The 13,063-nt window shown below is 39.0% G+C and overlaps 1 protein-coding gene across 1 annotated transcript; it reads left to right on the forward strand.

Moving 5' to 3' along the window:
* The first annotated feature begins 11,630 nt into the window (after nt 1–11,630).
* Nucleotides 11,631–12,191, forward strand: LOC141649433 (uncharacterized). The gene has a single exon (XM_074458124.1). The coding sequence runs from the start codon at nt 11,631–11,633 to the stop codon at nt 12,189–12,191; it is 561 nt and encodes a 186-aa protein (XP_074314225.1).
* The last annotated feature ends 872 nt before the right edge of the window (nt 12,192–13,063 follow it).

Genomic DNA, 13,063 nt, shown 5'->3' on the forward strand with positions numbered 1-13,063 from the left:
AACACTGAGCTAGCGATTCTCGCGGGGTACCTCAACATTGACTACGGTACCCCGTTTGTTCTAAACATTGCTTATTTGGTAGCTCAGCATTGGAACGGAATTGGGACTCGGGTCAAGACCGCTGTTGTCTGCGGCGGGCTAGTGACTAGGATTGCCCGCCACCTTTACCCCACCGAGCCGGGACTTACTACCCCCGATAGGCAGGCCTACCTTGACTTGGCTGCCATGGCTGACTTCGCCTGGTTCCCAAAGGTGAAGGGCGCGAGGACGTGGAAGATTTGTGGTTCCAAGTCTGTTACCTTGCCGTGCCCTACCCTTCCTCCACTCTTACCGCTCCCGTCTGCTGCTGAGGGAGCAAGGCCACCTCCACCCACCTACCACCTTACCTTCACCCCTACTTCTTCTTCTAGGAAGAGGAAGCGGGAGGCCGGAGCGACTTCCAGCTCTCAGGCTCAGACTCAGGCCCAGGCTGGGCCCACACAGACTCCCACGCCTGCACCCCCACTTACCCCTCCTCCTTCTGGTTCGGCCTTGCCGGCCAATTTTGTTTGCCCTCCTGTTTTAGGGGCGCCCGAGGTCATGGACCAAGGGCGTCGTGATGCCTTGCTTCTGGATATGTGCAGGTACCTTACTGAGATGAGACGGGATATGGCCTTGGCTGTATTCCCGCTCTACGAGTTCCATGTCCGAGCCGGCGACCGGTTCCAGCAGGGTGGCCGCATCCCTCCTTCTACCGATACCCAGCGGACGGGTACCCTCCACTACCTTATGACTCAGAGGACGAGGCGGAGGAGACACCGGTAGCACGAGAGGCGCGGTTACGGGCTGAGCAGGCGGCACAGCGAGCTGCCAGAGAGGAGGCGAGCGACCCCTCGTTCACACCAGGTCCGGAGGATCAGCCTGGAGATGACGATTAGAGGTCCCCCTCGTTTGTTGCTGGTTTGGGGAGACCGTTTGTTGAGTCGGAGTACCTGGGAGACGGCGGTGCTGACGACGAGTAGCTACTGGTCTACTCACTTCCCCAGTTTTCTGGCTGGTTTGGGGAAGTTCGTGTTTTGTATGTTCTCTTACTCTTTTTATTTCGTCTCCTTTATTTTTATTTTGTTGGCTGTATACTCCCATCCCCCATATTTCTGCTGGTGTATGCTGGAGGACAACGAGGGCGTTGTCCGTTTTGGTTTGGGGAGGGTATTGCATCCTTTTGAGTCTGCATCTGCATTCGTTTTGCATTCACGTTTAATTTTTCAGCTTGCATTGTTGTTTATTTTCAATAAAAATATCAAAAATCCAAAAAATTAGAAAAATTCAAAAAAATTTCACGTTTATTTTTGCATATAGGTTAAGTCGGAACGGTAGATTCCCGTGATGAAATTGCACTATAACTTGTCATTTTACTTGAGTCTTGCACTTCTATTAATAGTTATTAGCTTTGTCATACGCATGATCTACGAATTTCTGTTCAAATATAAGCCGACTGTTTAGACTTGACCTATAAACTGGCAAACTACTTAAAAATTCTGAGTTTTTAGAGCCATAACTGGTGCCATTCATGACCAGTTCATTAGGAATTTTGAGAGTAGTACTCCTTGCATAGCATGTTCGTCTCATTTGCACATTTATGACATTCAATTTCTCGTCAAATGCACATATTCGGGTTTGTGGTTGGTGTCACATGCAGGGAGGGTCTTGCAATTTCCCCTTTCTTTATATCTTTCACCCATTTAGCTCCACATTAGCCAAAACTTGCCTTTTTGACCCATTAGCTACATTCCAAACTAAGCCTGCCTAGTCAAGCTAGTTAGTATGTTCTTTTGTGGTATGTTTTCCATTGCAGTTTGGTCCGTAATTCTTGTTTGGAGTTGGTTTTTGTATTAAGGAAGGAGGAAAGAAAAAAAAAAGGGGTATTGAAAAAGAAAAAAAAGAAAGAAAACGTGAAAGAAAGAAAAGAAAAAAAAAAGGAAAACAGAAAGAAAAAAAAAAGCTGAAACGAAAAAGAAAGAAAGAAAAATTGTGAAAATAGTTGTACCCTCTTGTCAGAGTTGAGAAGATGTTCGAAGATGTACAATCGAAAAGGGGTGTTTGTTTCAGTTAGTTGTTTCAGACGGTGTCTTTAAAAGGGAAGTCTGTGACCGTCTGACTCCTCCGTTCTATCCCATATTTTTTGAGGAGATTGTGCCTTGAGTCTAGTGAGTTTTGTGCCAAAAGAAGGGCACTAGTACTTAGTTTTTTCAGTCAGTTGAGATCCGGATGGTTTCATTATGGTCCTGTTAGGAACTAGCTTGACGCTCTTACCTCCACATTTCCATAACTTGTTGTGCCTTTTCTCACCTGAACCTCACTATTCCCATATTATTTGCAAACCCTCGGCTGTGACGGACATAATCGGTTGGAATTTGTGCATTAGTACTTGAATTGTCTTTCATTTTTGTTGCATGCATGTTATGTAGGTCGCAGTTAGGTGAGTGACTGTCTTTTCTTCCCTCTTTTACATATAACATTTGCCCTTTGCTTCATGAGAGAAGAGTGACCACGTGAGAGTCTAGTTTTGTTGGTCTTGCAAGGTCGATAGGTCAACTTTATTTCTGAACAGCTTATAATTCGTTTGCGTATTGACTGCTTGGCTTCAACTGTTGATTTTCGTTGCATTAAATTGGTTCAAGTAGACAAGTTAAGCTAACTCTGAGTTATCATTTCCGTTCCATTAGTTTAGTTTTGAGTTTACTCGAGGGCGAGTAAAGGTTTGGTTTGGGGAGATTTGATACGTGCCTAATGTATAGTCTTTTTGGCCTATTTCAGCACGTATTTCTATGCATTTCTATACTGTTTTTATGGTATTTTGCCCCGAATTGGCTACTTTGGTGTATTTTGTCCTTTTTGTAGGAATGATCGCGAAAGTAGTGGAACCATACTCCTTTTTGTCCTTTTTGCATGCATTTAGAGGAGACGGGATTGTCCCAGAGTGAGATACTGCATTTGGAAGCGTCGTGGCACGCATTACGAGACACTTGGGTGAAGACGTGAGCTGGAATGAAGACGAAATCAGTCGATCGAGTTGTTTGCTGGTCGATCGAGTGGTTTCTAGACCCCCTGATGCTCGATCGAGAGGCTTCCCAGTCGATCGAGTAAGCTGCACAAGACCAAGTCCTCGATCGAGTAACCTGTTGGTCGATCGAGTAACTTCTGCTGAGATGTTGGTCGATCGAGTGGTTTAATCCACTCGATCGAGAGGTTTTCACGGGGATGGGCTTTTAATTAGTCCGTGTGTTGTTTATTTCTGCAAACCTTAGTTCTTTTTCTATTTAAAACCTAAGTTAATTAGGTTAATGCATCTTATCTTCCATACTAGAAAAACTACTAAACTTTAGCACGTTACTTATTCCTTTTTACTGTTGCTTTGCTTGGGTTATTATTGTTTGCTCGGATTCAGTTGTTCTTTACGCCGGATTCGCTCAGATTGTAATCCTTCCTCTCTCTTTATTAATAATAATCATTTGTTGCTTTAATTTCTTGTTTATGTTATCATTCTCCTTTGCCCTAATTTCCATTATCGCAATTTATTGTTATTTCATTATGTCTTCTGCTGGGAATTTAATTGCTGTTAGTTTAATTACGAACATGAGTAGCTAAACCCCTTCATGTTGGGATTAGGGAATCTGCGGTAGGAAAATGACGATGTAGTGAATGAATTAGAGGAACTGATTAAGAGACTCTGTCACTATAGCAAATTAACTGTAATTCCCGACTTAGTTGAGTGCACGCTTCTATGTCACCCATTAAACTGGCTAAAATTAATCCTGGATCGAAAGATTGGACTAAATAGGCCTGCTGTAAACAGTAGACTACCCTAATGAGGACGAAATTTAAGTTAGTGGTATTTTAGGATAGAAAGTGGACCGAAAGGACCTTTTAACATCCGTCTCACGTTAGTTCGTCTGAGTCATTTGCTGCTGAGTTATTAGACTACCGTAGTGAACCGAAATCCCGACATGTCCCTTTCTTCTTGATAGTTTAATCATACTTTATTGCTTGTTTACTCGTTGCCTTATTTCTCTTCCCTTCAGACTTCGTAGTTTAGAACCAATTTCAAATAACCCCCAATTGTTACCATAGGATTAGAAATAGACAGCTATAGTTGCATTTACCTCCCTGTGGATTCGATACTCGACTGCCTCTGCTACATTTTAGTTGAGACCGTTAGGTTTTATCTTTGATAGGGTTGCGATAGCCGTGTCAGTTAAAGCGTCCGTTGTAAAAGGTTTTAACAACGGTTTGTTTTCTTAAGGAAACCGTTGTGAAAAATATTAACAACGGTTTTAAGTATAAAAACCCGTTGTGGAAAGTGTGACTCAATTTTGGGGGGAAAGTTATAACAACGGGTTGTTTGTAAATAACCGTTGTTGTTTGTTCTTAAAAAATAAAAAAAAATTAAATTAAATATTACTAGATGCATGTATAATTACGGCCCGTTAGAATTCCGATGTATGCAGAATATCCCTTAAATTAATTACCAACGGTTTTGAAAAAACTTATAAATGTGACTAGCTATAAATATTAAAGCATCCTTCACTAACATTCATTAATTGAAACAACATGGCAATGAACCCTAATTTTATCAACAACGAAGAATGGCTTACACAAACGATTGAAGATGATGGGAAGGTTCTCGTGAAGCTTCCCGCCGATCAACACCCATTAATCAAAGCATCCCTTGAACATCAACAGAATTATTGGATTAAGAGGCGTGAAGCAGTCCGGCTTGTCAACAAAGCCTCATCATCATCATCATCTTCATACCCTCTCGTCTACTGTTACTCGCAACTTGGTGCGCCAGAGATATGTTGAGTTGTACTCTTCCAACCTTATCTCCACATGCAAGTCGTGTCCTTGCATATATTCAATCTGTTATTGCAAAATATGAAGCCAATGACCCGGAAGTTAGCGGTATACCAGAGTAGCGTGATTGGTGGCAGGTTGAGAAGCGCTTTTTACGCTTAACCGGGGTTGTTCCGGCTTATTATACATCTTTTGATTTCTGATAATTGCTGTAATGTATTTGGTTTAAAATTAAATGAAATGATCATTTTGAAAGTGTTGAGTTATGCTTGTTTGATTTGCTTCCATTTTTTGAACTCCATAGATCAGTCATCATCAAGATCCGATTATTACGCCATCCTTTGTGCATATGAACGGACAATATGGAATGAGAAGGGTTAGTAATAAGATTTGAAGCAACATTGAGAGATATGATGATGCTGATTATGGCACAAGTTCCTAACATATATATTAATTAAAAAACAACTCAACCCACACATTGCTTGGTATAAATACATTGCATTATCTCAACTAACATGCATTTATATTATCTCAATATATTCTCCAAACCCTAACTGCTAAAACAAACTCCAAATAAATTAACCCTCTCCTTAATCTTTCAAAACAAACTCCAAACTCCAACAAAATGAATGATATCATCCTTAAGACTCTTACTATCCTCGATCCGTACTGAAGGACGCCAAAGAAGATGGCTTGACGGAGCAGCAGCAGCTGCAGCTATATGACGATATAGCAGATGCTGAACGGAACCTAATGGTCGATAAAAACACATACATGGAAATGAAATAATTAGAAAAATAAAATAATGACGATGAAACAAACCCGATAATTACGAACGTACGTAAAGAGACGATGAAAAAATCAACAAAGTGTGGCGAGAAGATAAAGCGACGATGAGAAAGAGAGAAAGAGACGATGAGAAAGTGTGTGTTTTGTGTTTGTGTTTGGTTCTTCTTTGGGTTTGTGTTTGTGTATTAAGGTTTGTGTTTTGTGGCTGCAGCAGACTTGTGTTTGTGTGGTTTAGAGTATGGAAGGTATGACAACGGTTATTAAACAACAACCGTTGTGAAATATGTTTTAACAACGGTTGTAAAAAACACCCGTTGTTAAATAAGTTTTAACAACGGGTTTCAAAAATAACCGTTGTGATTACTTTTCACTAACTTTGCGCCAATTTTGCCCCAAATTATTAACAACGGTTGTTCATGTGTGACCCGTTGTTAAAACGAATAACAACGGTTTTTATAACCATACCCGTTGTAATTGATTTTAGTAAAATTCGCGCCATACATTCTACAACGTCTATTGTGATTTTCGTGAATAATCGTTGTTAAAGGGGCGTTGTAGTTGCCTGGATTTGTAGTAGTGTTTCCAATCTCCTTTTCCTCTCTTTGTTAATGACTATGTGGCTTTATCTTGATTGATGCGGTATAAACCAATGTGATTTTAGGAGTTGCATTTAGCTTATGTGGCATACTAGTTGATAGAAACATTTGCATTAGGTTGTATAAATGTTAGTTGCATCATGGCATGTAGTTGCATTTTAGGAAATTTTGTGAAAACATCTATTTGGGAAGCTTGACAAGTGTATATAAGGCCCTTGTAGGTACTTTTTCTTCTTAAGACTTTGTTCACTAGAATGCTTCTAAAACACTCTAGGATGTGTCATGCTAGTATCCTTTGACCCATGGATACTTATATTATATTATATTCGCATATGTTAAATAATTAACATCTTTATTGATGCGTGCATTTTATATAGGCATTTTGTACTTCATTTGCAGGCATTCCTATACATATTTAGTAGTGTTTAACTACAAATGTCCCCCGAATTGTCTACTTTGGTTTCTCTTGTATTATTTGCAGGTATGGAGCAGAGAGGAGCATAATCAAGCCTAAAACATGTCCCTATGCATGTATTTAGGAGATGAGTTGAGTCGGAGCTTGGAAACTACTAATTGTGATGCGCATAGAAGTAAGGAAGCTTAGCGGACAAATGAAGAGCTTCAAATTACTAGTGTCTATTTTGAAGAGTCATATGTCGATTTCTACAAATTATTTTCAAGTGATTCTAATTGAAGATGAAATCTTGTCCTCTTAGCTTTCCAACGCCACCGGAAACACTCTGTTTGCCCAAGTAACGAAGAAATGGCGGCCGTTTGAAGTTCCGTGCGCGAAGCAGGAATTGTGCGCTGGAAAGTACTCGATCGAGTACTATCTTGTTCGATCGAGTACCTAAACCTGTAATACCCCGTATTTTGATAATTAATTAATGATAATAATTCATGTAATTTAATAATTAAATTAAACGCATTCTTAATAATAAAGAAAGACGATAATTAATTAATAAATGAATAATCCAAGTCGTGAATTGGGCTTAGTTGATAATCGAGTGTTGGACCGTGTGCCATTGATTAATTCGGCCGAAATTTATTAAATTGGTATGAATATAATCGTGATTTATATCGGGAATTAATAATAATATAATACGGAAATAATAATATATAAAAGTAATATTAATTATATCAATAATAATAATTTATGGCAATAATAAATTAGTAAATATTGTATGAGGGAATCCTATTTATGGTAAGATTAACCTATGTAGTAATAATAAGGGTTTTTTGATAACTGCTACCACAAGTAAACCATTTTTTGAGAACTACTACCAAGGTAAAAAAAGTTTAAAAAATGCTACCATAATTCTTGCTTCGTTAAAAATCCAGTACCAATTCATACCGAAGCTCAGTTTTTGAGATGAAAAGACAAAAATACCCCTCTTTTTTACCTTCCCTCTTCTTAACAATCAGAAACAAACTTCCTTCATAAGCTTACTCTTTCATCTTCCTCACCTTATGAGTTCATCCATTTACTCTTTCATTTTTCTCAAATTAATCTATCATTTTCCAGAATTTAACCTAACATTAACCTTCATCACTTTACATTATTAACCTGGAGAAGCCCCTTGTCGACATTTTCTACTCTTCATTCTCAGGTTCGCATTCCTTCTTTACTCTTTACCTTTAATTTTTTTATTAATTTCCCTTAGTTATTTTTTTATTAGATTTGCCTGATTGAATTGTTTATTAGATTCCTGAATTGAATTGTTTGTTAGATTCTATAAAACCGTAAACCCTAATTTTTGAATTTTCAATTGCTTGAAATTTGTTCCATTGATTAGTTTAATTCAACTTTTGTCTTTGTTATCACTTTAAACCTGATTGATTAAATAAATTTGTCTAATTTAATGGGTATTCTTCTAGAAAGTTGATAGCTTTATTTAATATCCTACTGTTTAATTTTAGGATGGATACTCCTTTGTATATTGATGTCATACTTCATGTTGGTGGGTGTTTTGAGTCTATTTCTGGAAAAACCCAGTATGTTGGTGGTATCCTTGTTTTGATGACTGGTATTTTGAGTACCAAACTCACTTACTGCATGATAGTTGATGAAGCAAAAAAAAAGGTGGGCCAGGATGTGAGTGTCTTTATATGGTTTAGGAGGCATGGTTTGACTTTGAATTTTGGGAGAACACTAGTATTAAATGATAGGGATATTCCTGATGTGCTCAAGTCAAGGGATAAGGACAACGGGGTGGACTTGTATGTCACCACAAGGGTTATTCCCTTTGCAACTCCAAACATGAGTTCCCCTCATAAATACAGAACAAAATTGGTAAATGAGCTAGATAAGATTGATGAGCTCATTGGACAAAAAGCTGGGCCTTCCAAAAAGCCATCACCTAAAAAAAGCCCACTTCTAGAAGCCCATTTAGAAGGAGCCCTAGGTTTACCAACCACATCTATATTCATGATTCAGATGAGGACATCCCTCTTGACATACCACCATTACAGGTTATTCACCCAACAACATCAAATACACCATTCAAAATACCCTCAAAAACACCATTTCAAATACCCTCAAAAACAACATCAAAAATACCCTTTAGAAGACCTGTGACACCTACTGTTCAGGTTCAAGGTGTTGGTTCTACGTCTGGTTTAGGTGGGGTTAAATCTGTTGATGTTGGTGGATCTGGTGTTGGTGAACAGGGTGTACAAAGATCTACTGTAGGTGGTGCTGGTTTTGGAGTGACTGAGCAGGTGAAGAGTAGTGTGCCAGTTAGAGGACCTAAAAAGGTGAAGGTTAGTGAGGCAGTGAAGGGTAGAGGACCTGAGAAAGTAAATGCTAGTGAGGCGTGAAGGGTGCGAGGCAAAGTGAAGAGTACTGAGCAAGTGAAGTTCACTGAGAATGTGAAGGGTAAGAAACAGGTGGCTGGGAAGGAGAAGGGTAAAAAGGAGGTGACTTTGAAGGTGACTGAGAAGGGGAAGGGAAAACAACAAGTGGTTGGTAAAAAAAATCTTAAAAAATGCAAAGCTGCAAGGAAACCTGTACTTAGTGAAGATGATGATGAGGAACAATTTGTAGTAAGTGAAGAGGAATCTGACCTTGCAGATTCAGATTTTGAGGTTCAGGAAGAAGACCTTGTTGCTGAAGATCTATTTCAAAAGACAGAGGATAAGAGAAAAGAGGATAAAGGGAAAAGTAAAGCTGAAATTTTAGAAGAGTTAAAGGAGGAAGTTTTTGAATCTGCTGATGATTTGAGAAGCCTTCAGGGTTCAAATGATGAGGGGGGTGGTGGTGTTGTTTTCAATCCTGCCACTGACTTTAGGAAAAAGGTGAAGTTGGACACTAATTTGCAGTTCACTAGTGTTGAGGTATTGAGGCAAGCACTGAGGGCTCATGCCATTGAAAATAGGTACGACTATTATTTTTTACATAATGGTAAAGCAAAAGTAACAATCTACTGTAAGTACAAATGCAAGTGTCCATGGGACAAGGTAAGAAGTAAGATTAGGTGTGTGTGTCACAATTTTCTGTGTCCATTTAAAGTATATGCCACAGCATCAAATAATAAGAAGTTTATGGTGATTAGAACAATGAATTTGACCCATAAATGTTCATTTAAAGGAGTTACTAGGAAACTCTCTTCAGAATATTTAGCTGAAAATATCTTGAGGATTGGAGAGAAAATCCTGGTTGGGATTTGTCTAAATTTGTGAAAAATGTGTATAGAACAATGGGGGTAAAAATTAGTTATTCCCAAGCATGGTTAACTAGGGCTAGGGCAAAACTAATGATTAATGGTGATGGGGCTGATGAATATGGTAGAGTGTGGGATTATGCACATGCCTTGATCACCTATAATCCAGGAACAACAGCCATTGTTGTTGTCGACAATGTGGAAAATCCCCCCTCAATTTCAAAGAATGTATGTGTGTTTGAAGGCTTGCAAGGTGGGTTTTTTGGCTGGTTGTAGGCCACTGATTGGTGTTGATGGCTGCCATCTTAAGGGCCCATACCCAGGCATGTGTTTAGTTGCTGTCGGTATGGATGGTAATAACAACATCTATCCTGTGGCATGGGCTGTGGTTGAGGTTGAAAATACCCAGACTTGGACTTGGTTCTTGAGCTTATTGATGGAAGATATATAGAAGGTGGATGGAGAAGGGCTGACTATAATGTCAGACAGACAAAAGGTTTGTACACTTTAATTTATTTTCTACTTTTTTCTTGAGCTTATTTATGCAATTTATTATCTACATTTTTTGTATTTTGATAACAATGCTTTATATTTTGGACAGGGGTTGTTGGAGGCTTTTAATACTGTCACTCCAAAGGCATAAATAAGGTTTTGTGCAAGACACATATGGGCTAATTTTAAGTTGCAATGGCCTGGTACACTGATGAAGGAGTCATTTTGGGCTGCAGCTAGGGCATGTTCAAGGGGTGAGTTCCAAAAGGAAATGGAAGGAATCAAGTTCTTTTTTTTTTGGTGAAATGTGAGTATATATTAAAATCAAATAAAAAGTCTAATTACAAGAGGATTTCATGCAACAGTAACCATCAAAAAGCCTTAGCTAACCAAGACAAATATGCATACACATTTTTTTGCCTAGACATGCTGCTAGCTCACTCCTAGGACACCCCATTTTTCCAGCAATTTCTTCTCAGTACTCGAAACAGGCTTCATGAGTTTCCTTCTGATTCTACTCTTTACCTCCTCAATGATATATTCAGCTACTTTCTCTGGTTTAAGCAACACTTGTTTCATTCTGGCACTATTTCTTTGCATCCATACCTAATAATAGCAAGCAGTTATCATCAGGAATTGAACTTTTTACTTCAGGCCTCCTTTAGATGACAGCATTCCCATGCTCCTGTTAGTCTGCAGTGGGAAGCCACACCAGTTCTCCATCTGAAGTATTACCTTCTGACTGTATCTGCAATCAAAAATAAGTGTGCCTGTGTTTCAACATCATTGCCACAGATCAAGCAGCAATCATCTGTACAGTATCCTATTTTGCATAGTTTTTCCTTCACATTCAAACCATTATTCATGATAATCCAAGCAATAATGGTATGTTTGGGTATATTCCATTTGTTCCAAACCAGAGGCACCCAATCTTGCTTAGGCTGTTGAACCCTAAGCCAATCATATCCACTTCTTATGGAGTACCCTTTAACATCAGCAGTCCACTGTCCATCAAAGTATCCATTTTTCATCATTTCCTTAACTTTGCATATGTTCTTCCACGACCAAGCAGCATCAGCAGGAGGGATATACTCATGCCAGTCCCTTCCTTTTAAATATACTTGGTTGACAAGGAATCAAGTTCTTGAATAAGGATGCACATGCATACCTATCTGGACCATTTTTCGATTTATACCTATCTGCCATACCAGCCAAGCACTAGTCAAGACATGCATTCTCAACTACAAGTAAGTCCAACATGTTGTTGAACAACATATGTGAGTCATTCAATGCAGCCTTAAAAGAAGCCAGAGATAAGCCTATTATCAGCCTTATAGAATGGATAAGAAGATATGTCATGAAAAGGCATTTTGATAAAAGGACAGGAGTTGCAGGGTTTGAGGATAGGGTAATGCCCTTTGTAACAAAGTATTTGAAGTGGGTTGATAATGAAACTAGATTTTGCACTTTGATCCCTGCATTTGGTGAAGAGTTTGAGGTGGTTCATAGAGGGAAACAAAAGGCTGTTAATCTCACAAATAGGACATGTACTTGTAAGACTTGGGAGCTAACAGGAATTCCATGTCCACATGCAATGATGTGCATAACAGACCAAAGACATGAGGTCCTAGACTATGTTGATGAGGCTTACACCAAAGCCACTTATTTGAGAGCATTTCAGCATCCCATAGCAGCCATGCCTGGATATGAAGACTGGGAGAAAGTTGGAGTCACATCTCCTACACCACCACCATTCAAAAAGCTGCCTGGCAGACCTAAGCTAAAAAAAGAGGAGAAGAGAGGTAGGAGAGGGAACTAGTGGACAGCCCAAGAAAATGAGACAAATTAAAACTTGTGGCAAGTGTGGCTTGAATGGCCATAATATGAAGACTTGTAAGAACCCTCCAATGAGTCAAGAAAAGGAGAAGGTGACAGCAACAAGAGGGATGAGTAAATCAGCCTGGAGTGCCAAGGTAAGAGATGGTGTTGCAAGAAGGAAGGCAAAAAAGCTACAAGATGCTGCAATGGTGGCTGCACTTTCTGGCCCTTCATTTAGCCAGCAACCAAGTGTCCAGGAGAGTCAAGCTAGTGTCAATCATGGAGCACCTACTGCAAATTCAAAGAGGAAGCTAGCTTTTGAGGACTGATGATGGACTTGTAATGCTTTTAGTTATGTTTTGGTTTTTGTTGAACAATTATGTCAAACAATTAAGTGTTATTTCATCATGGGTTTGTAAGACAATTTAACAATCTACTTCAATGTTACTTGGTTTAATTGTCTCTTCTCCAAAAGCTTTTCCAATTTATTTGTTACTTGAACAAGGACATCAAAAGAAGTCAAAATTGAATCAACATGTCTATTTTGAGCAACATTTGAACAGAATATGCAACCCTCCTTTATTGATGATAGGTTTTTCATGTTACATTAGAAAATTGCCCAAATGATTTTATTTGAGCTGCTAAACCTATCAAGTACCATCTGCCTTATAAGCTATCTAAGTTATAAGCTTACAATTTCAATAGAAGGCTAAGTAAAACTACTGAAAGGCAAACAACAACAACAACATTCCATTTCAACAATGTTCTACTGCTCTTCATATTGTTGTTTTGATTAACCACGACCTCATCATCATATGCCTTAATTTGCCTAAGAATGGCAGTGGCTTCCTTGAGCTTCTGATTCTGCTCCAA

The sequence above is a fragment of the Silene latifolia genome, chromosome 3 (genome assembly GCF_048544455.1).
Source record: "Silene latifolia isolate original U9 population chromosome 3, ASM4854445v1, whole genome shotgun sequence".
Lineage (NCBI taxonomy): Eukaryota > Viridiplantae > Streptophyta > Magnoliopsida > Caryophyllales > Caryophyllaceae > Silene > Silene latifolia.